This window comes from Coloeus monedula (genome assembly GCF_965178545.1).
Source record: "Coloeus monedula genome assembly, chromosome: 21".
Classification (NCBI taxonomy): Eukaryota; Metazoa; Chordata; class Aves; order Passeriformes; family Corvidae; genus Coloeus; species Coloeus monedula.
Genome location: NC_138801.1, coordinates 4,856,704 through 4,880,775, shown reverse-complemented (window position 1 = coordinate 4,880,775; position 24,072 = coordinate 4,856,704). Strand labels below are relative to the sequence as shown.

The window sequence follows — 24,072 nt, the reverse complement described above, 5'->3', positions numbered from 1 at the left end:
TTCCCATTTCTAATTCCCTCAGTAAGTCTATGGTGCAATCTGTGGGGCCTGGCACTGGGATCTGCTCACTCCTGGGCTGGGGGAGCAATGCTCATGAGAAACCCTGGCCTCCTGTGACAGCAACTGCATTGGGCTGCTTTTGGTGAGGCTGAAGAAGGTGAAGGAGAAGCATGAAGGTGCACTGGTGAGTATAAACACCATGCATGGCCTGCACTTGGCAAGGTGCAGGCACAGCAAAGGGGTCTGCAGTGAGCGGAGCCGCAGCACTGCGAGGTCTGGGTGGGATGGTGACCAACACCCTGGCAAAGGTCAGTGTCCAAACTTCAATGTGGTGAGCAGCTGTGGGCTGAGGTAAGATGGAGAAGCTTAACCTGCCCCTAAGTGCAGCCACTCCTGATGATCTGCATCTCTGCTGGCTTAGGGGCTGGTGCATGGTGTCGTGGGAAGGCAGAGGCCGGTTGACCTGGCTGCGGAAAGCCCCCAGATCTGTGGTGTTGGGAGTAAGGGACGGGGGATTAAAGGCTAAATTTAGCTGAGTACAGTAGGAGTTGATTTAACAGATCGATGCATTTAACAGTTTGATTGCTCCAATTTTCAAGGCTATTGAGCTTGAAAGTGAGAGTGCTCTGAGGGAAAAATAGCTGTTTGTGGTTTTGTTTTGGGTTTTGTGTCGTTGAAATTACAATGTTCCCTGTTTTACGTTTTCCTTTAATGTCATCTTGCCTTTTGTTGAGAAGTTGCTTGTCACAAGGTGTAAAATTTGGTCAGTGTTTTATGCTCACTCTTCTTACAAACCCCATGTTTTTATGGTCAGGCTGGCATGGCAGCCTGGCTGGGCCAGTGGTGTGTTTGGATGTGCCAGACCACTGCCTGTCACCTGGGATGGTCAGGGACAGCCCACAGCCTCTTCCTTGGCTCACATTCATCCTTCCACAATTGAAAAGAGAGGAAAATACACCTAAGCACAGTGTCATCTCTGAGGAGAGGGCTCCTGTCATCACCTGTGCATCTAAAAGGGGACTGGCAGCACAGTGGGACACACTCCTTGTCTGAGGATGAAACCTGGCCTGGGTGGGCTGCTGAGAATGATGCTCCTGGATCGATTCCTGGTCAGTCCTGATGCCTTGGCTGTGCCAGTGCTCCTAACGTTGTGGGTGAGGGACAGCCCTCAGTCATTTCAGTGTTGAGGCCGGGCTCAGAGCTGTCCTGCCTGGCAGTGCTGCTCAGTGCTCAATGGTAGATCCAGCTCAGCAGAAAGCTGACCTGCAAACCCGGCCATGCTGAATGTTTTCCCAGCAATCGCCTCCCTGTTGAGGGTTCTTTCTTTGTCCTACCATCAATTCTGCTGGTAAAGGTCCCACCTGTGCTCCTGGAGCCTGCATGACCCAGTTATGATACACAGAGCCTCTTCATGAGTCCCTTGGACGCAATTAAACCAGGCTCTTCTTCTGCAGAGCATCCTTTGGGTTTCTGAGATTCGCTGTTCCCGTTGTGTGTGTTTGTAGTGCTGCAGGTCTGCCCGGGGGGAGGAAAGGGGAGCGGAACAGATGAGCAGAGGCCAGGGCAGGGCTGAGGGCTGTGCCTGGGCAGGGAAGGTTAGCGGGGTGTTTCGTGGAGAGTCCCAGCAGTGATGGCAGTGTCTGCATCGGCTCCCGCTCTCTCGGTGCACTGGCCGCGTGTAGAGGAATCCAGGGCCTGGTTGATCCAGCTCCTTAGGGATTGGTGTGAGGGCGGGTTGAGAGCTCTCTGCCTCTCAAAGGTGTTCAGGGTCCCCTCGGGAGCTGCTCCCTTCCTCAGGAGGAGAGGAACTGGGAAGGGGTGTAGTTTCCTGTGGGAGCTGGGTGGCAGATACCGTGGCCAGTGTGCAGGGGTTCTTGGCATGTTCCCCCTCCTTCCTCCCAGACACACCCCCAGGCTCCAGGCTGTTATTTTCCATTCACTTTTACTTCCCCTCCCCAGTATTAATCACCAAGGAGCAGGGATCAAGAGCCTGGAATGCTGCCTCTTCCCAGGCACGCTAAGGTGTGCTCAGGGGAGTTCAGGGATGCCATGGCCCCTCACCTGCCCCACGTCACAGCCTGGCAGGAGCCCCTTTCCAAACAGAGGGTGCAGAGGGTGATGGCACTGCCCTGGTGGCATCAAGGAGCCCTGAGGCGTGGGGGCGGAGCCCAACTGTCCCACCTGCCAGGTAAGTGCTCCAATTTTCAGTGAGTTCTACCGACGTTATTGCACATCAATCAAAGCCTCGTTATGTGTGTGCTTTTATGAGGCTCTTCTGAGCCTGTTCCTTTCCCGGACTTGAGTGCAAGAGCCCAGGCATCCCCGCAGCCACAGCATTGCCCAGCAGGTTTCCTTTCCCTTTCTGCAGCAGTCAGTGCCACTCTCCCCTGCAATGATCCATCACAGCAAAGCCAGGGATTTACCGGCCCTCACTGACCCAGAGTTACTCCAAAACTCTTCCCCCTTCCTCCCTTCCAGCCCTCCCCCCGACTCCAGCGCAGGGTAAAATTGATCAGTGCGTGTTTATTGATGGTTTGAACACTCAAAAGAAAGGGGGGGTGGGGGGAAGCCGTTGCCGTAGAAACATCGATAAAGCTCCGTCTCCGCTGTGTGATGCGAGCGCGGCGCCTGCGTCCCGATCCAAACAGGGGGCCTTCGGTGGGGCGGGAATTGAGAGGGATGCAGGTGGGTTCGGGGGTGCCTGGGGTGGGGGCTGGCGTGGGCTCAGCCACCCTGAGTGCCGTCGGTCGCTGCTGTGCTCCCCAGTGTGAGACGGTCAGGGCAGCAGGGATGCAGGGGCAGGAAATGCCCTTCCTCACCTTCGCAGCCGGCGCCGTCCTCGTGTGAGGGCCAAATCCTGCCACTGTCTGTGTCCCTGCAAACCTGGAGTCCCTCCCGTTCTGCACGGCTCTGATGAGCCTGGTCCTGTGCATCCATCGCTCCTCCCTGGACCTGCTGCCCCACAACTGTTTTCCCCTGGGTTCCAGCTCCTCCGTTCAGCCTCAGTCACCACTCCTGCTGCCAGAACAACTCACGCAGCACTGCATTAAGTGGTCTGTCTGCTTGATGGATATTACAATGCACCTCTTGCAGCCTGATTTAAGGGTTTTTTTTATCTTTTTACTCCCCCAACCAAATCCTGCCACGGTCTCTGATTTTTGAGGGTGCAATTTAGCGCTTGCAAATCATCTCCTGGCTCATTTTTGTGCCTGCAATGAAATACCAGCAGTGGCTCAGTGTGTAAGTTGCCATTAGTGCCTGCAGCAGGTAGTTAGAGCTCTAACTGCTGGTACCTCTGGCAGGCGCAGAGAAAACACCGGCATTGGCAGAGCTAAATCTGCCCAAAGGAGGGGAAGGCAGTGGCTGGGCAGTGGGGCTCTTCCGTGCTACTGTGACTGTGCTGGCTTTTGGGGCTAATGATTCCCAAAGCTGCACCCCTGGTGACTGGACAACCACCGAGCACCTCTCAGGGGCCCCAGTAGGTGCAGAAGTCCTTGTTTCAGTCCTTCTGAAGTTCTACTACTGAAGGTCAGTCCTACTTCAAGTTCTGCAGTAGCTACAGCTCGGAATAGGTGGTAATGAGACCAGGAAGGCATTAGGAAGGGCCAGGCTGTCAGGCAGGAGCCGGGGTGATGTGACAAGGACGTTGAAGGCTGGCCATCACTGTCTCACCCGGGTGAGGAGTTTGGGGCTCGGGGCACGAGCAGGGAGGTGGGGCTGTGGCAGGACTGGCGATGCCAGGGCAGCTTTCTGTGCGCGCGCCAGGGGTTGTTAAGGACAAGATTTTCTCGAACCCCGCTGCTCTGCCCTGGTTTTGCGGGCAGGAGCTGCCTCGTGTAAGAGGCATTTGACACTAAGCAGAATTTGCTGCCGGAGGGACTTTTCCTTAATAGGCAGGAGAGCAGCCACTCGGTGGAGAGCTCTGAGGGACCCTCTCCTCCCTGACAGCTGGCCCTGGACTACAGGCACTCCCTGGGGACTGTCACCACCAGGACTATCCTGCTGTAACCCTCCAGCCTTGCTGCCCGGCCCTACTGCCCATCCCGTTGTGCCACCCTCCTCTGCCCATGCCCGTGTGCCATCCCTGCTCTCTGCCAGGTCTGCAGCACTGGAGACCCAGCACTTGGCCCTTTCCCTGTGCCCCGACAAGAGCTGTGTGTGACCAGGGAAGGGATTTGGTGATTTCTCTTTAAGGCACCCTCGTCTTCCTCCATTGCATCGGTTGGGAACAGGGATGGGAGATCTAGAGCAGAGCTGGGAGTGGAGCAAACGCAGCGTCCCCCCTCCCCAAGGCAACCCCAGCAGCAAAGCCCCCCAATATCCTTTTGTCCGAGCAAACCTAGGTGAGACGGAAGGGAAGGACGGGACGGGGTGACCCGCAGGACGTGGGGAATCGAGTCCAAGCTCTCATCTCCCGAAGCGGAAGGTGAAGCCCCCTTTTTTCCTGTTGTAGCCGTTGATCTCCTCGGCCAGGTTCCCCAGGGTGCCGCTGCGCTTCTCCCCTCCGACGGGCAGCAGCTCGGGGTCCCCCCGCCTGCCCGGCCGCTGCCCGGCCCCGGCCGTGCCGTATCCCCGCAGCTCCCCGGCGATGCTCAGCAGCGCGTCCAGCTCCTCGCTTCGCCTCCGCTTTGCCCCTGCCCTCCAGCCGGGACCCCGGCCCTCCGCCGCCGTTTGCCAGCCGGGACCGAGCAGAGCCCCTTCCCCGGGGTCTCCCGGCTCCCACCGCTCGCCGGGAGGCAAGCAGGCTCCCAGGCTCAGGAGGAAGAGGCAGGACAGCGAGTAGGGTGCTCTCATCTGGGGGAAGCACAGGAAGGGGAAGGAATGTCAGTGAAGCACCGAACATCCTCGGGCAGCGGCTGAGGCCGCAGCACGGGCTGCCCTCGGCAGTTCCCCATCCCTGCTGCGGCACCCCCAAACCAGCCCTGCCGCCCCTGCCAGAGCCCCCCAGTCACCCACTGCTCCTTCTGCAGCCTCCACACCAGCACCCAGCACCAGCGGGGCTGCTGGGGGCCTGAGCTCCCCCCTGCCTCCTGGACCCCCGCTGCCCTACATCGGCAGCAAGTCCGTGCTCACACGCTCCAGCCTTGCAGCTGCTCCGCTGGTTCGCTGCCGAGCGCTGGGCTGGGGGCTGAGGGGGCTGAGAGCCGGGCAGGGCGATCGGCTCCGGAGCTGCCCGCTCCGCTTGGAGGCACCGCGGGAGCATCGCCCTGATCGTCCCCACGAGCGGATCCCGCTCGGGTGACGCAGGGGCAGAGGAAGGTGCTCGACATCCCTCTGCTTTATGGGGCTCGGAGCTGCCCTGGCAGAGGGGTCTGAGCAGAGCAGAAGGGAGTGAAGTCCTGAGCCTCGTGCAGTGCCACAGGCGGGGGTGACCTTCAGCAGGGGGAGGGCTGCTCTGCCTCCCTTCCTCCTCCCACAAAGGCTCAGAAAGAGGAAACGGGTTGTATTATTATTATTATTATTATTATTACTATTATTATTATTATTACTATTACTATTATCTGGAGATATTGCCTTAAAAGCTGCTGCAGGTGCTGGGGGCCAGGGTGTCTGCTCTATGCTGGCTTGAGGGGGCTGTTTCTCTCTCCTGCACCAGACCCAGGTGCACTCAAGCCCCTGCCTGCCCTTCCAAACACTCCTGAGCCTGGAGGCTTCTCTTTGGGCTTCACTCCCCACCTTTTTCACACCTTGCCTCTGTTCTGCTCTGTCCTTTTTGCACCCCTTTGCCCGTCGTGGAGCCAAATTGCTGAGTCCCGTCCTGGGGTCTGGGGGTGCCGGTGGGTCCCCAGCTGCTTCCCACCAGCCTTTGCCTCCTCCTGGCTGTGCTGCCCATCGAGGCAGGGGTGTAAAGCAGGGACAGACAGACAGACAGACACACGGTCACTGGTCACTCACCTCTGCTCCTCCGCACTGGCTGGTGCTGCCAGCCCTGGCACCTCTCTGTCCACCCTGCGTCCAGATGAGTGGCCAGCCCACCTTGGGCCATTAAATAGTCACCAGCGCTGATTGCCATGTCACCCCTTGGACGTGTGGCCACAGAGAGAAGAGGGTGGGATCCTCGGGGAGGGGGCTGAAGAGGGGGATGGAGGGGGCAGGGGCTGGTGGAGCTGCCACAATGGGAGCGCGGCAACGCCACTCATTAACGCGCCGCCTTCGTTTGCTGCCTCATTTGGAGGAGCAGCTGGGAGCTGGCCTTGTGTCCCTGGCAGTTGTCAGGGATGCTGCCGGGAGGGAGGGTCTTGTCTGGGGGCCCAAGTGTGTCCCCCTCATCTGGCTGATGTGTCCTTGCGTGCAGCTGTTGGGGGTCCCACACATAAGTGTGTGTGATGGGTGCATAGGCACCACTGGAGACCCCTGCACCCCCAAACCCACCCAGAGCCTGGCCCCACATGGACATGCCCAAGTGCTCCCACCCTCTCTGGTCAACGCACGCAGCCACCAGTGCTGGGACATGGTCCCCAAGGCACCTTGCTGTCCCCTCCAGGTCTGTCCTGGGCTGTGGCAGAGTGGGATGTGACACCCTCTGTCAGGAAAGGGGCTCCTGCCAGGCTGTGATGTGGGGCAGGTGAGGGGCCATGGGATCCCTGAACTCCCCTGAGCACACCTTAGGGTGCCTGGGGTGCCTGGGAAGAGGCAGCATTCCAGGCCCTTCATTCCTGCTCCTTGGTGATTAATACTGTGGAGGGGAGGTAAAACTGAATGGAAAATAACAGCCTGGAGCCGGGGCAGCTGGAAGGGCCTGGGGGCATCGCTCGGTGCTCTGTCCACTGGAGCAGGGAGCAGGTCCCCTTGGCACAGACACCTGCCACCCTCCCAGTCCCAGCCCTAGGGCCACCCCGAGGTCCCGCAGGGCCTGGGTTTGGGCTGGAGCCCTGAGAAGCCTCCTCTGCTCCCTGGGTCTCCCCAGCTCTTGTTTTGCAGAGCGGTTTCAGCGTGGTGGGCACGTTCCCAGGGATGCCATGCCATGAGCCTGGCACGGGCAAGGAGCCATCACCCAGCGCAGCGAGGAGCTGCAGTGACCCGCTGTCACTCCCTTTGCTGTCACCACAGCAGGTCCCTCTGGCCGTGTCCCCGCGCTGTGCCGTGGGCACGGCTGTCACACGGTGGGTAACGATGAGATCCTTTTATTAAGGAGTTTAGAAAGTCCACATGTACAGCGTTGGACACACTCACACATAACCTAGACTTCACGGCACTGCTACACACCACAGCCTGGCCCAGGGCTTCTCTGGGAAGGTTCATGGCCATATCCCAGACCCCCGGTCACCCCTGCCCACCCCTTTCCAGGGAGGTGTCACCACGGATGGGTTTAACCTAATTTGGGGCCATGGGGCAATGTGTGAGCTCTTGGGAATAATCCTGGGAAATCCTGCATCTTGGCATGGATCAAATACCTCTCGTGCAAGTCAAAGTCTCTGGGGGTCCCGGGTGACACGGGCAGTTACACAAGGGTGTGCTACCAACAAACCAACGTACAATGTTCCCTCCCTGGCATGGCAGAACACCACGGAGGGGTCTGGGGAGGGGTTGAGCCTTCCCACCTGGCACATGGCTCTGTGTGCACTCCTGCCCAAAGCATCAGAGAAGCCAGTTACAGCTAATCCACCAAAATAACTGATCGCAAAGTAAAGATGGGTGCAGGCAGGACCCTTTCCTGAGAGGTCCAGTGGAATGCAGGAAGCTCCTTGGAAACTGTCAGAGCTCCTGCTGTTGTGCTGAGAAATGCCACTGCTGAGTTCCCCCAGTTCCCATCGCTCCAGAAAGCCAGCCTGGCCAGCTACTCCGGGCATGGATGGAGTGGGTAAAGCTGGTGCCTTCACTCAGAGCTCATCCTCACCTGAGGGCTCTGAAAAATCTCTCTGGCAGAGTAAAAAGCTGTGGTGATCCCAATGCATCACTTGTCCCTGTTTCCCTGTCAGGGCAGATGGACAGGGACTCACCCAGTAGGTGAGAGAGCTTGTCCAGCACAAGATCCAAGCTGGGGAAGGCTTAACAAAAAGAAGAATCACAGAGGGAAGTAGAAACCTGGCACAGTCGGGAAGCTGAGCCTTTGATCTCCCCATGCTTTAAGCCCCCCTGGAAATGGGGACAGGGGGAGTTTTCCTCCCCTCCTCAGTCCTTCTGCCTGTCCGATGGTGTTTCTTGGGGCCAGGGCTCTGCTGTAGCACAGGCAGAAAATGATGTAAAGGGTGGCAGGGTTCCATCTGTCCCCTCCCCTCCCTGTTCAGAGTCTGCTCACATTTGGTTCTCTTTTTTTTTTTTTTTTGGACAAAATCCCCCATTTGAGTCCTTCCAGAGAGCCAGCAGGAGACATCAGTCCCGCACCCCATAGCAGCTCCTGCTTGGGCCAGCTGGTGCTGCCGCCTGGTTATCAGGGCCCTGCAGATGCTAAGCCCCACTCGGGGCTTCTTTTTTGCAAAACCTTAACGGGATTTGAGGAAATGAAAGGCTTTGGTTATCTGCAGGTGCCGAGCCAGCACCGCGGCTCAGCCGGGGTGAAGAGGAATGCAGGTGCCCAGGCCAGCAGCGAGCTGAGAGGGCTCACAGGGAGATGTGGCTGTGCTGCCTGAAGGGTTTGGGGAAAGGTCACAGCTTTTGGACGACGAAAGTTCAACATGAATCCAAATGGGTCTGGTTGGGAGGGAAGGGCTGTGAAATGCAGGCAGAGCTGTGGTGGGAAGTGAGCCTTTCTCGCCTGCTCCTCTTCCTTGTTGTGCTCCCTGTTTCCCCAGCACTGCCAAAACAGCTCTGTGCTGTGCTTGGTTCTGGGTGTGCGTCCTTGCAGCACTGTGCTGGCTCACTTTGGGGTGTTCTGACCTGCTGGGAGGCTCCAGGAGTCAGGACAGGGACAACAGGGACTAATGAGCTGGTGGTCATCCCTCCCCAGCTGCGTTGCTCTAGCAGGGGTGGAGGAGAGCGTCCCGCAGTCCGGAGAGGGAATCGCTGGCACAGTCAGGCTGGCCCAGCTGAGCCCTCCCCATCACCAGTAGCACCATGGGGGGAGCTGGAGCTGTGGAGCAGCAGCCTCATTCCAGTCCTGTGGGTTTGGGGGACCTGGGGTTCCCCATGGCAAGTGCCCCCATTCCCTTGCCAGCTTGGCAAGCCCACTGCCTGGTGTCAGTGCCCGGAGCAGAGGCGACCAGAGGTGCTCAGCCTCCCTGGGCTGCTGCATCCCTCCCTCCTTCCCTCCAGGCAGCCCCTTCCCTTCCTTGCAGGACCCTTCTGGGCACCTCTGCCCAAGTCCCTGCATCCTCTCTGCCCTAGCCATGAGCACAGGCCGTGGGTCACACTCTGGCCAGGACACCCATTCTGGCTGCAGGGGAGCCGTGGCAGTGGGAAGCAAAGGTCTGGCAAAGTCTGTGGGTGCCCAGGAGCTAAAGTCACCCTCGCTGGCAGCAGGTGCTCCCTAGGGGCCCCTCAGAGGTGGGCAAGCCTTCAGAGAGGATGGCAGCTGAGGGAGTGGGTCTGCAGGGCGGTGGGGAAGGGCAGGGGACTGGGCACGGTGTGGGGGGCTCATGCCATCAGCTAATTCTCCTCCCGGATGGGCCGGATCTTCATCTCGGTGAACTTGAGGGAATACTGCCAGCCGGTCCAGGAGGACCACTCGATGCCGTCGGCGTAGGAGCTGTGGTGGCCCTTGAGGTACTGCCCGTTGAGGTTGGAGGTGTGGCAGTTGCGGTACCACCAGGCGCCGTGGTAGAAAGCGGCGCAGTTGTTCTCCGAGTGGTCGTTGTCCAGGTCCTTGGTGGTGAACTTCATCCCGTTGTGCTTCAGGAAGGAGTCACCTGTCCCAGGGAAGAGGAGTCCTGATGGGCACTTCCTGCCCTTGGACTAGGTCCCTGCCCCATGGGACTTCCCTGGGTACCCCAGTGAGGCTCCTCCAACAGGGCTCCTCCAGCAGATGCCCAACCGCAGCCCTGCTTGTGCCTGCAGCTCCCTGAGGCCACAGGGATGCAGCCGCTGCTGCTGCCAGAGGACACTGGAGCACCCCAGCAAAGGGGTTTTGTGGCTGTGGGCTCCCCCTGCCCATGGGCCCACGTGTGCCCCCCCATCCTGCTGCCCTACCTGCTGTCCCTGAGTAGTCAGCGATGCTGATGGGGTACCCGTCCTCCTCGGGGTCGACGGAGAAGAGTCCCACCCCGAAGCTGCCGTAGTGGGCGAAGGCGGTGCCATTGTCAAAGTCCTCCAGGTCAATGCGGAGCTCGTAGCTGCCCTGAACCGTCAGCAGATGGATCCTCTTCAGCCCTGGCAGAGGGAAAGGGGTGAGTGTGGGGACCCCGTGGGGATGGGGTGGCCAGGAGTCCCCGGGGAGGGAGTGCCGGGTGGGACAGGGAGCAGTTCGCACTTTCCACCCCTCGCTCTGTGGACGTGCTCAGCTCGGGGGCAAACAGCCCCATGGCTTCCTTGCCCTCTGCAGCCACCCCATCCCCTCCGTGTCTGCCCAGCCCGTCACTCCCAGGACATGGGTGCTGTCCAGGGGGGTCTCAGTGTCCCTTCCATCACAAAGGAAACCCCAGACCTCCGCAGGGGAGCCCAGACTTTGCCAGCCTGCCCAGGATCGAGCACAGCCAACCCCACACACCTAACCAGTGCTCTCCTGTCAGCTTCCCGAAGCCGTCCCTGTAGGCTTCCCAGCCACGGAAAAAGTTCACAGAGCCATCCTCCCGCCGCTGAAACACCTGGGGAGACAAAAAGGCCAAACAAAAAGTTGTGGGGCTGCTCTCAGCCTGTGTACCCCAGGCAACCCCTCTGCTCCCCACCGTGCTGCCCACCTCCCCCTGCCACCGCCTAATTAGACACAGGCACAAATTAAACCCTGTCGGCTCAGTGATTACTCAGGGATGCTGGGGAGAGGTCCCCGGGGAAATGCTGGATCATTGCCTGCCGGCTCCCAGGGGTGGGTGAGTCGGTTCTGATAAAACCGATCCTTCAGCGGATCCTGTCTGGAAATGTGAGCAGAGCTCAGGGAACCTGCAGCTCCTTGGGAAGTCGTTGGGTGTCCCTGGCGTGGTGGACACCCTGCACCTGCCTCTGAACAGCCCGGCTCTGCTACCGCACATGGGAGCAGAGACACGGACGGCAGACCCCCAGGCTGGAGCTCCGCTGCCAGCAGTGGCTGCTCAGGACTGTGTAAGAACCCAGCAGCTGATTTCTTCCTCCTGGATCTCCTTGCTCTCCTGGGCAGGCACCCCATCATAAAGCATCATCTCTGTGACAGCCTCATTAGTCTTCCAGAGAAATTAACTGTGGGGCACTGACCGCCCCAAGCCCTGCAGAGTTCCCAGATCCCAGCCAGATCCCAGGGCTCAGCGCAGCTTTTCTGCTCGGAGCCTTTCCCTTTTCCTCTCCCATCTGCTCATCGGCGTGTGTGCTCTGTGACTTTCATCCCCTTTTATCCATAGTTTTGGGTTTGATTTATTGACAGCGATCCAGGAAATGCTGCTTCATGCCCGACCATTTGAACTTAATTAAGCCTCCAGCCCTGGATTAATTGCATTAAAGTTGGCTGAGCAAGCCCGCCCCACTCCCACCGATCTCCACACTCCCGAGGCCGTGGTGAGGACAGCTGGGACACTCGGAGCCATCCCATGCTCTGGCAGCCCAGGGGCCAGAGGACCCCATCTTCAGAGCTCGGCTGCGCTGCCGAGTTGAGCTTCCAGCATCCCAGGACTGAGGAATGCAGATGAGCCCCGAAGACAGCTGGGAAGCCACCATGCTTTGCTCCCCCTGGCTGCTCCTGCCCTCCTGCACATGCCGGGTTTCATCCTGGCGTGTGAAGCAGAAGGACCTTGTGAACCTCTCACTGGTTTGCCCCTCCCCAGATGGGCATTTTTGGGGCTGCGTGTGCCGGCTGAGGCTCCGGCACACTCCTCGGCATGGCACGGCTCTGATCCTGCTGTACTTACCTTCTAGAATTAGAGCCTTAATTTTTATCCCTGTGCTGAGCACTTGAGAAGCTGTGGTTAAGCCCTTTTAAAGGGGCTTTCTTCAGGCTTGCTGGGAAAGGGGGACGGTGTGGCTGGACAGGAGCCTGAAGCTGATTTTCCCTGGCCAGTGTTGGCTCCGGCACTGCTGTGTGGGGAAGGCGGTGGACGCAGCAGCAGCGCTCCCTCTTAATCGGCTTTGACCCACGGTTGTAAATAGGCCAATTGCCTGAGTGGTGCCCAGGGAAGCATGAGGGACAGGGCCCCGTTGGCTGAGCCTTGACACAGCTCAGGAATCGCCCTGGAGGAGCCCTCAGTGCCGCACTGCCCACCAGGCTCAGCCCCAAGGGGGTTGAAACCAGACTGGTTGCTGAAACCTGGTGAGTGCTGGAGGTTCTGTGTCCTCCTGAGTCTTCTGCTCCATCCTCATCATCTCCCATGCACAGTCCCTTCCGTGCTTCTTTTGTGCACCCACCACGTGCAGGCAGGGATGTGGGAGCCTCCTGCTCACCCCCTGCACCAGGATGCTGGGAAGGCTGGGGTGACCCACAGGCTCATCGTGCTCCCAGCCTTGCCTCGCTGCTTTTTTCCTCCTCATCAAATATGCATCACCCCCTCTTAAGCAAAAAGGATTTCCCTCCCTTCTTTAAGGGCAAGGCTGAAATATTTATCTCCCTCATTCTCTGCCTCCTCCAGTTGTGCCCATGGGGAAGGGACAGGCTCCTACAAAGCTGCCAGCCGAGAAAAATGGGTTAAAAGCAGAGAAAATTGGGAGCACCTGCCATGGCACTGGCAGCCTCCTCTCCCTCAGTTCCACCAAACTCCTGGTGGGCTTGAAACTCCCCAGCTGGGGACATGCTCAGCCATCACTTCACCACCACTGCAGTGCTCAGGCTCTTGGTCCAGTTTTGGCATCCATGGTGCAGATCCCACAGCCCTGTCCCCAAGGTGTCCTCTGAGCCCTGTCACAGCAGGGAGACCATCTTTGGGCTCAGCCAGGGAGAAGAGCCAGTCTCCAGGAAGTGCTGATCCCATGGGACAGCCTGTGAGCACCACAGCTGGCAGCACTGCCCATCCCAGGAACTGCTCCTGCCTGGCCCTGCCAGCACAATTGTCTCGTCCCCGTTTGTGGTGACACATAAACCACATCCTCTGGAAACAGCACGTGTTTCTCCAGGCTCCTCTCACCCCCTGCCTTTGGTTTACCCCAGCCCAGTGTCAGTGCACCAGTGTCTGCTCAGCCCCCATCCCTCTCCAGGCCCTCTCCACTGGGGGATGACCGGGCTGGTGAAGCTCTCCCCACCAGTGTCCCAGCACAGCAGGTGCCCCTGAAGCTGGAAGCTGTCACTTAATGTTACCACAGCCCTCGTCCTGCTGGCACAGCCTTTTCTTCTGCATCCTTCAGCTTTCCCACCATTTCCCAATACGTGCTGTGTGTGGAAATGATGCTGAGGCACACAGAGCACCGTTGCTTATGGAACTGAGATGCTGATCCCAGGGGATTTCGCCCCAGATGAGCAGTAATGGAGGCTCAGGGGCACTGGGAGGAGTGTGGGGCATTTGCAAAGACATTCTGAAGACAACATCACCTGAAAAGGCAACTTTTTGAGGCCTCCTGGGATGCTGAGCCTCCCCATACCTCTGTCACCCCATTATTACTAATAAAGTGCCAGGGGTGAGTGTCAAGGGGGGAGCTGGGCTGGGCAGTCCCAGGGCAGTCACTGCAATCACAGTCAGTGCTGGGCACAGGATTTGGATGCTCCCATCAGCACCGGTGGGCACTGACCCAGATTCACATCCCCACCAGCTGCAATCGGGGCCCTGCTGCTGGTGGGCAGGACCGAGGGGGCACAAACCAGCCGTGCCTTGCTCAGCCTTCCCGAGGACGGGGACAGGGAGCAACCAGGACCCTGCCTCTGTGGATCATGCCATGGGGACAGTGAGGTTCTGCGCTCTTCCCCCTGCCCCACTCCCCGTGGCCTCTGAGCTGTCCAGGCAGGCTAAAGCTGAGCTCAGCAGCTCCCAAGCTCCCGAGTCAAAATTGATTCAGCTGCTGCCATCGCTTCCACCCACCCACCCACATGCAAATAAGCCCAAATGTCAGGAGTAATCGCTCCGGAGAGGAGGAGGAGGAGGAGAGGAGGAGGGAAGGGAAGGGAAGGGAAGGGAAGGGAAGGGAAGGGAAGGGAAGGGAAGGGAAGGGAAGGGAAGGGAAGGGAAGGGAAGGGAAGGGAAGGGAAGGGAAGGGAAGGGAAGGGAAGGGAAGGGAAGGGAAGGGAAGGGAAGGGAAGGGAAATTTCCCAGGCTCCGCACCACGGCACCCAGCCGTGCCATGGCTTACCTGGAGCCTGGATCAGCCAGATCCCCACACCCCCGGCCCCTGGGAGATGGCTGAGACAATCCCTGCACCCAAGGGGCTGGAGGCACGTTTGGGACCCTCTACTGCAGAGCAGCCCCAAGAAACAGGAGCCTGGGGTGTGCACCCTCAACCCTGCTCTGGCTGTCTCTGGACCACTGCGATTCAGCCCCTGGTTTGGCTCCTTGCCTCATCAAGGCACGGCTGAGCCGAGGTGTTTGTGCCACTCCATGCCCAGACCCCCCGGTGCTGCCGGGCTTAGAATCACTCGCCGTGCCCCCTGCCCAGCCCAGCCCGAGCCCTCCCGCCTGCAGCAGCTTTAAATAAGCCTCTGAGTGTCTCGCTAATCACCTTGGGCTGCTCTTCAGGCATGGCTGGGGCTGGTGGAGGCTGTGCAGACTGCGCACGGGGTTTGCAAGGACCCTCCGCACCCCGAGGAGCCAGAAGCGTCCCCCCTTTTCCCTCTGTGAGCCCCCAAGAGCTGAGGTCCCGGGGCTGTGCTGTGCCTCAGTTTCCCCACTGGAGCTGCTGGTAAGACCCAGACACCACAGGTTCCTCCAGCCCGGGGTGGGCTCTGGGAGGTCGAAGGCTCATCAGTGCCTGAGGGCAGGGGGGCTAAGCTCCCTCCTGGTGCTGCTCAAAGCTGCTTAGGGGAATCAGATCGTGGGGATTTGTTTCCTAGAGCACCCAGCTGGAGGGGTGCTGTCCAGCTCGGCTCATGCAGCGTGTCCTCAGGGCAGACGCTGCCTGCCCACCCCTCCTGCTGAGACCCCACCACCTCCTGGGACCCCCTCTCTGTCCTACTGGCCCACCGAGCAATGTCCTCCAGGGCAGAGAGGCTGCTCGCACCCAAGTGGTGCCTGGGGCAATGGGGGGCTCCAGGCTTGGGGCTGGCAGTGCCATGTCCCCCCATCCCCCTGCTCCCTGCCCCCATTACTGTGATTACAGGGCCAGTGCAGCTGCCGTGGCAAAGTGAATCGGACAGGGAGTGAATCAGCGCAGCATCCGAGGTGCCCCGGGCACCCCGGCCTTAGATGAGGCCAAACGTGCCAGGTTTGGGGTCTGCCCTGAGCCCCAGCACCGGCTCACTGGGTCCATGAGGATGGGGCAAAGCACAGCCACATGCCCCATGGCACAGCCACAGCCACACTGTGCCCCAACCATGCCCCAGTCCTGCTGAGAAGGACAAATTCCAGTGGTGGCATCCAACTCCCTGCCTGAAACCCCCCTCCAGCTCCAGCCAAGCTCCCCAGTCCAGGGCAGGGACTGGCCTCAGCTCAGGGCTCTGGTGGCACCGCTGGGAAGCTCTGGGTGCACAGTCAGGCCCCCTTGACATTTATTGTCCGTCCTGATGACACATCCAAGTGTCAGAAGTGACATCTCCCACCCCCAGTGCCCTGGCGCAGGGCCAGCCCGTGGCTGGCGGTGGCATCACCCAGTGTCCCCAGCATGGTGGCAGCTCACCGTCCAGCCGCCCCCGTCTGTCGTCATGTCACAGTAGACCTGGAAGCCGTCGGGGTAGTGTGTGGGGAAGATGGAGTAAATCCCGTCCTCTTGCTGTCCACTCGCATAGATGTCAAAGCAGTCTCGGGGCCGGGAGCCTGCAGCGTGGCATTGGGATGGGGTGGGATGAGGGGAAAGCTGGTTAATTAATGATCTAATTTAATGTCTTGCCGTTTCTGCCAGGCTCTCAACCTTGCTTCCAGCTCTAGTTGGCAGCTTGGTGCTTTGCTCTTTCCATCTTTTCTCCTCTGATGCTCAGGGCCAGCAGTGCCCAGGGGGACGTAGCCACCATGGGGACCCCCCAGGAGCTGGTAGGGACTGACCCCATGTCCGTGGTGATGCCAAGGGCAAGATGGGGCCCAGACAGGGACAAGGGAGAGTCGATGCCCAGGGAGGCTGTGGGCACATGCTCCCAGCTCCAGGATGGACTCACTCAGCTGCATCTCAACCCAATGCTGAGGAATGTGACTGTTTATGCCGAGCCCGTGTAGGGCCACCCTCCACACCTGATGGAGGTGAACGGTGGCTCCTTGCTCTGCCTGTGCCCCTGCTATGCTCTGTTGGGAGCAGATGGGTTTGCAGGGGTGTGAAGGGGCTTTTGTTCTGGTTTATGGACATCTGGGGGCTGCACAGTGAGAACCTCCCCTTCCAGAACACACTTTCCCATCTCCCTCCTTCTCCACCTCCTTGCCAGCCCCTGAACTGTATTAAATCCCTTCTCCAGGATGGTTTGCCCCATCCCTGGGTGGTTTTCTCCCTCCCACGGCAGCTGCAGGCACATCCCTCTTCCCAGGGACTGGCAGGGATGCAGGCTCACCGTTGGAGCAGCCCCGGGGCCGCGCTCCCCTGGCCGGCGCTCGCTGCAGGTCAGCCTTGAGCCGGGGCCGGGCCCCGCCGCGCTCCTTCTGCAGCGTGTCCAGAACGTCACTGACGGAGCTCACCAGCCGAGCCATGTTGGTCTGGCTCTCCGAGAGCAGCTATGTGACACATGGAGGGGCACAGAATTGTGGCTAAATTGGTAAATCCCTTCCACATCCCAGCCCCTTGACCACTCTGCCTGCTCCCACCGCTCAGCAATGCCAGGGTAAGGGCTGGTGGGGGCATAAATCCACAGCAGATCCCATAAAACATCTCTGTTGCTTTTTGGCAGGGGCCAGGGTCCAGGTAAGCACCTATTGCCACCAGGGAGGAGAAATCCCCAAACCTGGGTGCATTGGTGCTGCCACCCCATGGGATAAAGAGCATCTCTCGGCAAAGGACAGGATGACGGAGGCGGCAGGAATAGCCGTGTCCTGAGGCAGCTGCCAGCTCTTCATCGTCCCCTGAGGTGACCCAGGCTGGGAGAGTGACACGGGGTGGCCGTGGCACGGCAGGAGGATGAGGAACGAAGTGAAGCACCGAGAAACAAGCAGCTCTGGACAGAGGCAGCTGAGTACCAGGAGGTACTGGAGCATCCAGCCATGCCTGGATCTTGCTGCAGGATCACCTGGCAGACCCCTGGTATACTCAGGTAAGCTTTCAACACAGCTCACTGGCTGGGAAATTTTGGGGACTGTGAAAAGGGGGGGGCTGATTGCTGCATGAACTGCCCTTGAGAAGGTTCTGTGCTGTGCTTGGCTCTGACTGGAGCCCTCAAACTGGACCTGGATCTGGGAGGCCCCAGCGTGGGAGGCTGCACACCATGCTCACTGGCACTGGGGTGGCTTGGCAGGGAGACACTTCCCGACTTCCAATTCCCAAGCACCTGCCTTCAATCTCAGCTCCTTCTCCTGGAGCTCTCCCCTGGATACTGTGGGCAGGGGCTGCAAGCAGCCATACTCCCGGGGACATTGGGACAGGGTTTTCTATCCCCAGGGAGCCCTGCCTGGCACTGCCAGCCCCGGCTCACCTGGATGAGCCTGCCCTGCTCTCCCTGCAGGGCGCTGAGCTCCTGCCCCATGGCGCTGTGCCCCTTCTTGAGGCCGTCGCAGTCGGCGCGCAGCTGCACGGCGTGGGTCAGCAGCTTGGCCACCTCGTCTGCCACTGTGACCAGCAGGGCCTTCTGCTGGCTCTTGGTGGCCTTGGCCTCGGCATCGTGGTCGGTGACGGCGCGCAGCAGGGAGGTCTGCAGCCCCTCCATGCGGCCCAGCGTGCCGGCAGCGCTGGGGCAGTTGGGGTCGATGAAGATGTTGATGCGGGAGCTGTCGGCTTTCTCGATGGTCACCAGCGCGTTGGCTTCCTCGGGGTTGGTGCTGATCACGGGGGGCGACTCGGTGACGGGCGTGTGGTAGTGGTTCATGAAGAGGATGGCCCCCGTGACTGTCACCGCCAGGAGGACGGCCACCGACAGCAGGACGGTGCACAGGATGTACCCACAGCTCATCCTCTGTAGGCAGAGACACAGACACACCATCAGCACCCCTCTGGACAGACACATCCCGCGCCCCTTCATCCCAGAGGTAGGGTCAAACCCGCACGGGCTTTGGGAGGTCTGGCAATGACGTTGGAGCAGAGGAGGGAGGGTGGGGACCCCAGGGAGCCCTGCGGCTCTGCCAGGGATGTGGAGGCCACAGGCAAACACCGAGTGAGCAGAGCAGCTAAACCCACCTGGGAGTGGGGTATGAAATAATAACGAGAGCGAAGGCACAGCAGCCGCCGGCTCCCGCTGGCATGTTTTATTTACGGCGGTGATCCTCGGCTGGAGCAGCCCTGGCTCCCTGGGAGATGCGTGTGGGGCTCCCTGCTGCCTTGGGCACAAATATGGGGAGGAAAGGGGAAAACACCTCGTGTCCCTCACAGCAGGGACCGCAGGGAAAGCAACAAAGGCAGGCTGTGGGTCAGTGCTGGGGTCACGTTGCCTTGAGCATCGTGGGGACCTGCTCTCCACGTGGCATCTCCCAGCTATGGCAGGCCGCATATCTCCGTCCCCTTTGTCACCTCATTTCCTGCTGGAGGGGGGAAGAGTTGCTCCCAGAGCCTTTGGATCAGTCCCAGAGCCTCCCAGCAAGGGGGAGTTGCTGTGGAAAAGGTCTCTGACCCCCCCAGCCCCTCTGGCAGCTCCGCTGCTGTTCAGACCCATTGGCTCAGCCCATGGGAGCTGCTCCATGCCCACCAAGAGCCTTTTTCACCTGCAAAGCCTGAAGTGCCAGCGCAGGCAGTGCAGAGCGAGTGAGCTGCCACCTGATCCCGTCAGCTCCCAGTCCCCCTCCACCTCCCCTCCTCATTACACCTGCAGGACAGAGGCTGTGATTTTCCCCTGACCCTGGCCACGGCTGTCACAAGGAATTGCAGGGCTGGCAGCAAACTGCAGATTCAGAGAGACAAAGACTACTTTCCCCAGAAACGAGGGGAAAATTGCTGCATCTGCAAAGATTTCCCAGGCCCTGTCCCCTCCCGTGCACATCTATCTGGAGTGACACCTTCCTTCAAGCACCCTTCATTCCATTCACGCTCACGCAATCATTTGCATTAAGGTGACCCCAGAGGCAGCGGGGCTGGCTGGGGGGCCAAGGATGCACCACCAGCCCCAAGGTATGCCCCAGGTTTCTCGCCCACTCCCCCACTCTGCAGGAGTGAGGCTGCAGCACCGAATGGGAACCCACCTGCAGGGATCTCTGTGAGGAGAGAGGCCCAGGCTCAGCCCCTCGGTGCACGTTAAAAGGAGATGTCAAAGGCAATAAGGGAAGTTTAGGGCAAGCAGGCTGAGGAGTTTGTCTGGTGTGTGTAGATATGGAGCCCTGGCTTGGGGGCACAGGGGACACCCAGGAGCAGCAGGATGGTGGCAGACAGGGGTGGGAGATGCTCATTGCTGAGATCCTTGTGTGGACACTCACGACCTGGGCTCAGCTGGGCCCCTCAGCAGCTTGCAAGCACAGAAGTGACAGGAGGGGTGGCTGCTGACCAAAGGCCACTGTCAGGTGGTTTGGGATCTACAGGTTGAGCAGGGACCATGTCCCTGTGGTGGTCCTGGCTGTGACAGCACCCTCATCTCCAGGACTTTGTGCCCTCCCATCCTGCTGCTGCTGCTCCCAACACTGCTGCCTTCCCCATCTTGAGGGGCACATGGATGGGCTGCAAAGGCCAAGGGTTCCCTCTGAGCAGTAAGAGTTCCCAGAGCAGAGCCATGAACAGATGATGTTCTGCTTCCCACAGCCACACAAATCCCAACTGGGCTGTAACACACCAAAATCTCGCAGCTCTGCCCGGATGTACCACCACACTGGAAGCTGTATCCAGCTGTTTTCCAGCCTTCAAGCCCCAGAACCACTGCCTTCCCACCGGCAACAGGAATTGGGGGCCAATCCCCTTCCAAAATGATCCCCTCTGCTTGCAACTGCAAGATCCTAAGTGGCGGCAGCTTCATGAGTCCCACGCATTTTGCTGGCAGGTTGTGTTACCTGGCAACCTGCAGTGGGGAGAGGAGGGAAACTCAGCCAGTGGCACCAGCAACACTCCAAACTGGAGTGGGGGTCCCCCCAAGCCCCTCCAGCACAGCAACACTGCAGCAGCATGCCCAGCTGCTGGCATGGGACCCTGCAGATACCCCTGCCACACGCTCCTGCCTCACCATGACCACAGCTCTCATGATCCCTAGGGTTCCTGCTGTCTGTTCCATGGCCTTGGAATTCTCGCCAAGACTTTTGGACAGCTATAGGACATCACCCTTCCCTGGTTACTGATGTTCTCCTGGGGACATCCATTGGGCTGGAGGTCCCAGTATCTTCAAATCACTCGTTCCTAAGGAGACCAGAAGCTGTGAGACTGAGTGGCGCTTGGGATGAGCAGATCTTCACTTGCAAACCTGCTCTGGAGCCTGGGAGGGAGCCCCAGGCAGGATCTGAGGGATGGTTGTGTCCTCAGTGCAAAGCTGAGTTGGGCTCTCCGTGCTCTGCACTGGCACAGGCAGTAGATCTATGCTTGGTCACCCGTGGGGGCTGGGTCCTTGGTGACCCAGCCACATTTCATGAGCAGCTCTGGACCCCATCAGGCCCCTCAAAGCATCTCCCAGCCTACTCGGCCAGCGCTGGAGATGGAGACAAGCAGCTCCAGCACGTGCAGCCTGTGGGAAGGGAACGACAAAAGCTGGCTTGTCCCCTGAGCACCCGGAGGTGGCCGGTCCCTGGAGGGCATGGATGGAGAGTGGTGGCAGGAGAGGCTGAGCTTTGCCCTGGGAGATGCTCTAAGATGAGGAGGTCCCATTTGCTCCTGCCAAAATCCCTGCTCCTCCCCAGCTCACCAGACAAGCGCTGCTGTGGGACGGCAGGCAGCAGTCCAGCAGCCTGGCTGCTCTCCTTCTGGTCTGTGCCCTCAGCCAGGTACGAAGCAGAACCAGAACCTGTGTCCTGCTTCCGAGGCAAGTGGACACTGTGGTTTGCATTGCCCAGGCTCAGCTGCTGGTGCAAACTTCAGTCCAGGTACCCCCACCTTCCTGCCGGGGTCCACCCAGCGCTATAGGCGCCCCAGGGCAGCAAGGGTCAGTCCCTCATCCCGAACCTATCGCTCATCCAGAGCTGCCCGAGCAGAGCAGCTCATTTTGCATCATTTTTCTCCACTGCTCCGTCCCTCTCGACCCTCCCTGCCCATTCCGCCCTGCTGCTCCGCCTGGCGCAGGGCTGCAGCCCCCGTCCCCTCGCCCTGGGCCCGGGCTGTGTCCCGGCCGCCCTCCCGGAGCCCAGCGCCGCGCTCCGCCGGCTCCCCGCGGGCACGGAGCAGGTGAACTGAATCCCGCTCCCCTTTTCCTACTCTCCCTCCGTCACCCAGAGCCTGCCTGCGACCGCTCCCACGGCACACCATACTCTGCGGATCGGGAAGAGGAGAGGAGAAGGGAAGGATGGCGAGCGCGCTGGAGCCGGCTCTGTGGGTGAGCATGCGGGCGGGCTGCGATGGGATTGCACCGGAGCTTGCGGGAGCTGGGATCGCAGCTCCGGCTGCACGGCAAACTCTGTACATCCTTTGCAACCCACCCTGAACCATCAAGCCCCGCGCTGGGTTCTCCAGCCCCGCACGGGTGGTGGGGCTGGATCCACCCTGCCCGGCTCACCCTCGGGGCCGCGGGGGGCACAAAGCCGGGGATGGCAGCTCCAAACGGATGGCGCTGCTCGAATCCCTGCGGGCAGGGGCTGCGCACAGGGAGGCAGCTCTGCCAGGGAGACGAGGGTAGGGTGGTTTCTCTCTCGGGGGCTCAGAAGTCTCCTGGGGTGCGCAGCCCCTCTCCAGAGAGGCGCGCAAGCTACTCGGCATGGAGGGGCTGTCCGGGGAGATGAGGGCGCAGGGAAGGGTGTGCAGAAGGAAGAAGTCAGGCAGAAGCCCCTTTCTTGCCTTGCTGCGGATGTCAGGGGACAGGGAAGTGGCGGACCTGGGGTGGAGCGTGTCTCAAGTCTGCTCCCCCCATCCTTGCCCAGCTCCTGGGTGCCGAGGAAGGGCAGCACTGCCAGCTCTTGGCTCCTTCCCTCCACTCACAGGCTCGCCGGAGATTCGCTGTCCTCCAGCTCTTCCCAGACACGTTTGCCCATACTCCGCGCTCCTTCTTCCCACCCTGCCTGCACTCAGCGTGCAACCATGCCTGTGCCTATCCCTAGAAGTGTCCAAAGCCAGGCTGGATGGGGATTTGAGCAACCTGGTCTAGTGGAAGGTGTCCCTGCCCATGGCAGGGGGGTTGGAACTGGGTGATCTTTAACGTCCCTTCCAAGCCGAACCACGCTGGGCTTCCCGGACTCCCTACCTGCTCGGCCGTGCTCGGTGGCTGGTGGCCGGCCACGCCGGGCTGGTGGAGCTGGCACACGTGCAGCGGGATGTGCAAACAGGCTCCGGCACGTGCCGGATCCCCCGCGTGTCACCGCAGGCTCTGCCGCCGCTCCACCGCACCCCGCCGCAGCGCCGGCCTCCCCCCAAAAACCAGCGGGGCTCCTGGAGGTTAAGAGCGGGTCGGGCGGCCGGGAGCCCCCGAACCGGGAGGGATGACTCCGGCTGCGGCGCGGAGCTGAGATGCCAAATCCCTTTTAAAGGGTTATTTAAGCAGTTCAGAGCATGTAGCGGTTCAGCAGAGGCGTGTGGCAGCCCCGGAGCATCGCCCGCTGCCCGGCCGGGGCAGCCCCGGGGCTGGGAGGAAGCCCTTGCTCCAGGTTAATAAACACATTGATTGGAGGGGGTGAGGAGGTGCAGCCCGGGGGGCTTCGCACGGGGGGGACTGGGGTGCAGCTCGCCACGCTGGGGTGCGCCGGGAGAAAAGCTCGCTGGGGACACTGGGGGGTCGCTGAGACCCCCGGGCTGGCTGATCCCCCCTGGCCCCCGCCGCCCCCCGCCCCGTACCTGTGATTTCTCCTGCTGCCCATCCTCAAGTTGCGAGGCTCCTCCCACGGTTTTCCAACGCTCGTTCCCCATCGCGCCGCCAACTTCCAGCCTAAGTAAGTGCCCGGACCCCCCCAGACCCCCCCAAACCTCCTCCCCGGCGGCGCAGCCCCCGGCCCGCCCGCGCTGCCCGGCTGGCCGCGGCAGAGGACGGGCGGCGGCGGCGGCGGCGGCGGAGGAGGAGGAGGAGGAGGAGGAGGGAGGGAGGAAGAGGAGGGAGGGAGGACACGGGCACGGACACGGGGGTGGATCTTCCCTCCCTGCCCGCCCCGATCCCCCCCGGGGCTCCCTCGGTCCCTCTTCGGGCACCCCGCCCGGTGATGCCCCGGGGGATCTCCCCGCCCCCCCCAGCACCGCCCGCGGCCCCCCGGCCGCCCCAATCATTCCGGACCCGGACCCGGACCCCCCTCCAGCCCCGGGCTCCGCAGCTGCCCAGATGTGGCAGCACAGCTGGAGGAGCGGCAGCAGGTAAGGCGGGGGCTGGTACCAGCGGGATCGGGGGTGCTACAGGCGACCGGGGGGAGAGGGGGGAATGGCCCCGGAACCCGCTCACCCCCTTTCCAAAGATACGCCCCTACATCCTCCCGTGGAACACCCCTCATCCCATCGGTGGGCAGGGATGGGCAGGGTGCTGGGCGGGGGTGGGGGGCTGGCATTGGCATTGCCACCCCCCCAAACCTTTGTGCCCAAGGGTAGCCAAAGTGCTGGGAGGCTCTGAGCAAAGCCCAGCGCACTGTGGGAAGCTGGTCTGGCGGGGGGAGGCAGCAGCCGCCCCCCACCCCCTCCAGGGTCACAGCGATGCCCAAACCCCGGTGTTCCCAGCCCAAAGCCCTGCGTGCCAGGGCTCCCTCCCGGCCTGATGTGCCGCCACTCCCGTGTGGATTTGGTTTTCCTTCCCATAGCTTTGCCGCACCTCCCGTAAATCTTTTATTTGCCACTTGTCTGACCTGCGGGCAGGAGCGT

The 24,072-nt window shown here is 60.7% G+C and overlaps 2 protein-coding genes across 2 annotated transcripts; both read right to left on the bottom strand.

Moving 5' to 3' along the window:
• Positions 1-4,407: 4,407 nt before the first annotated feature.
• Positions 4,408-4,794, bottom strand: QRFP (pyroglutamylated RFamide peptide; the record flags this gene model as incomplete). The annotated part of the gene is made up of 1 exon (XM_082295261.1): positions 4,408-4,794. The coding sequence occupies one exon, from the start codon at positions 4,792-4,794 to the stop codon at positions 4,408-4,410; it is 387 nt and encodes a 128-aa protein (XP_082151387.1).
• Positions 4,795-9,525: 4,731 nt separating this feature from the next.
• Positions 9,526-23,142, bottom strand: FIBCD1 (fibrinogen C domain containing 1; the record flags this gene model as incomplete). The annotated part of the gene is made up of 7 exons (XM_082295445.1): positions 9,526-9,785; positions 10,066-10,245; positions 10,583-10,679; positions 15,745-15,881; positions 16,601-16,760; positions 17,672-18,148; positions 23,071-23,142. 7 exons carry the CDS (start codon positions 23,140-23,142, stop codon positions 9,526-9,528), a joined length of 1,383 nt encoding a protein of 460 aa, XP_082151571.1.
• Between the last annotated feature and the right edge of the window lie 930 nt (positions 23,143-24,072).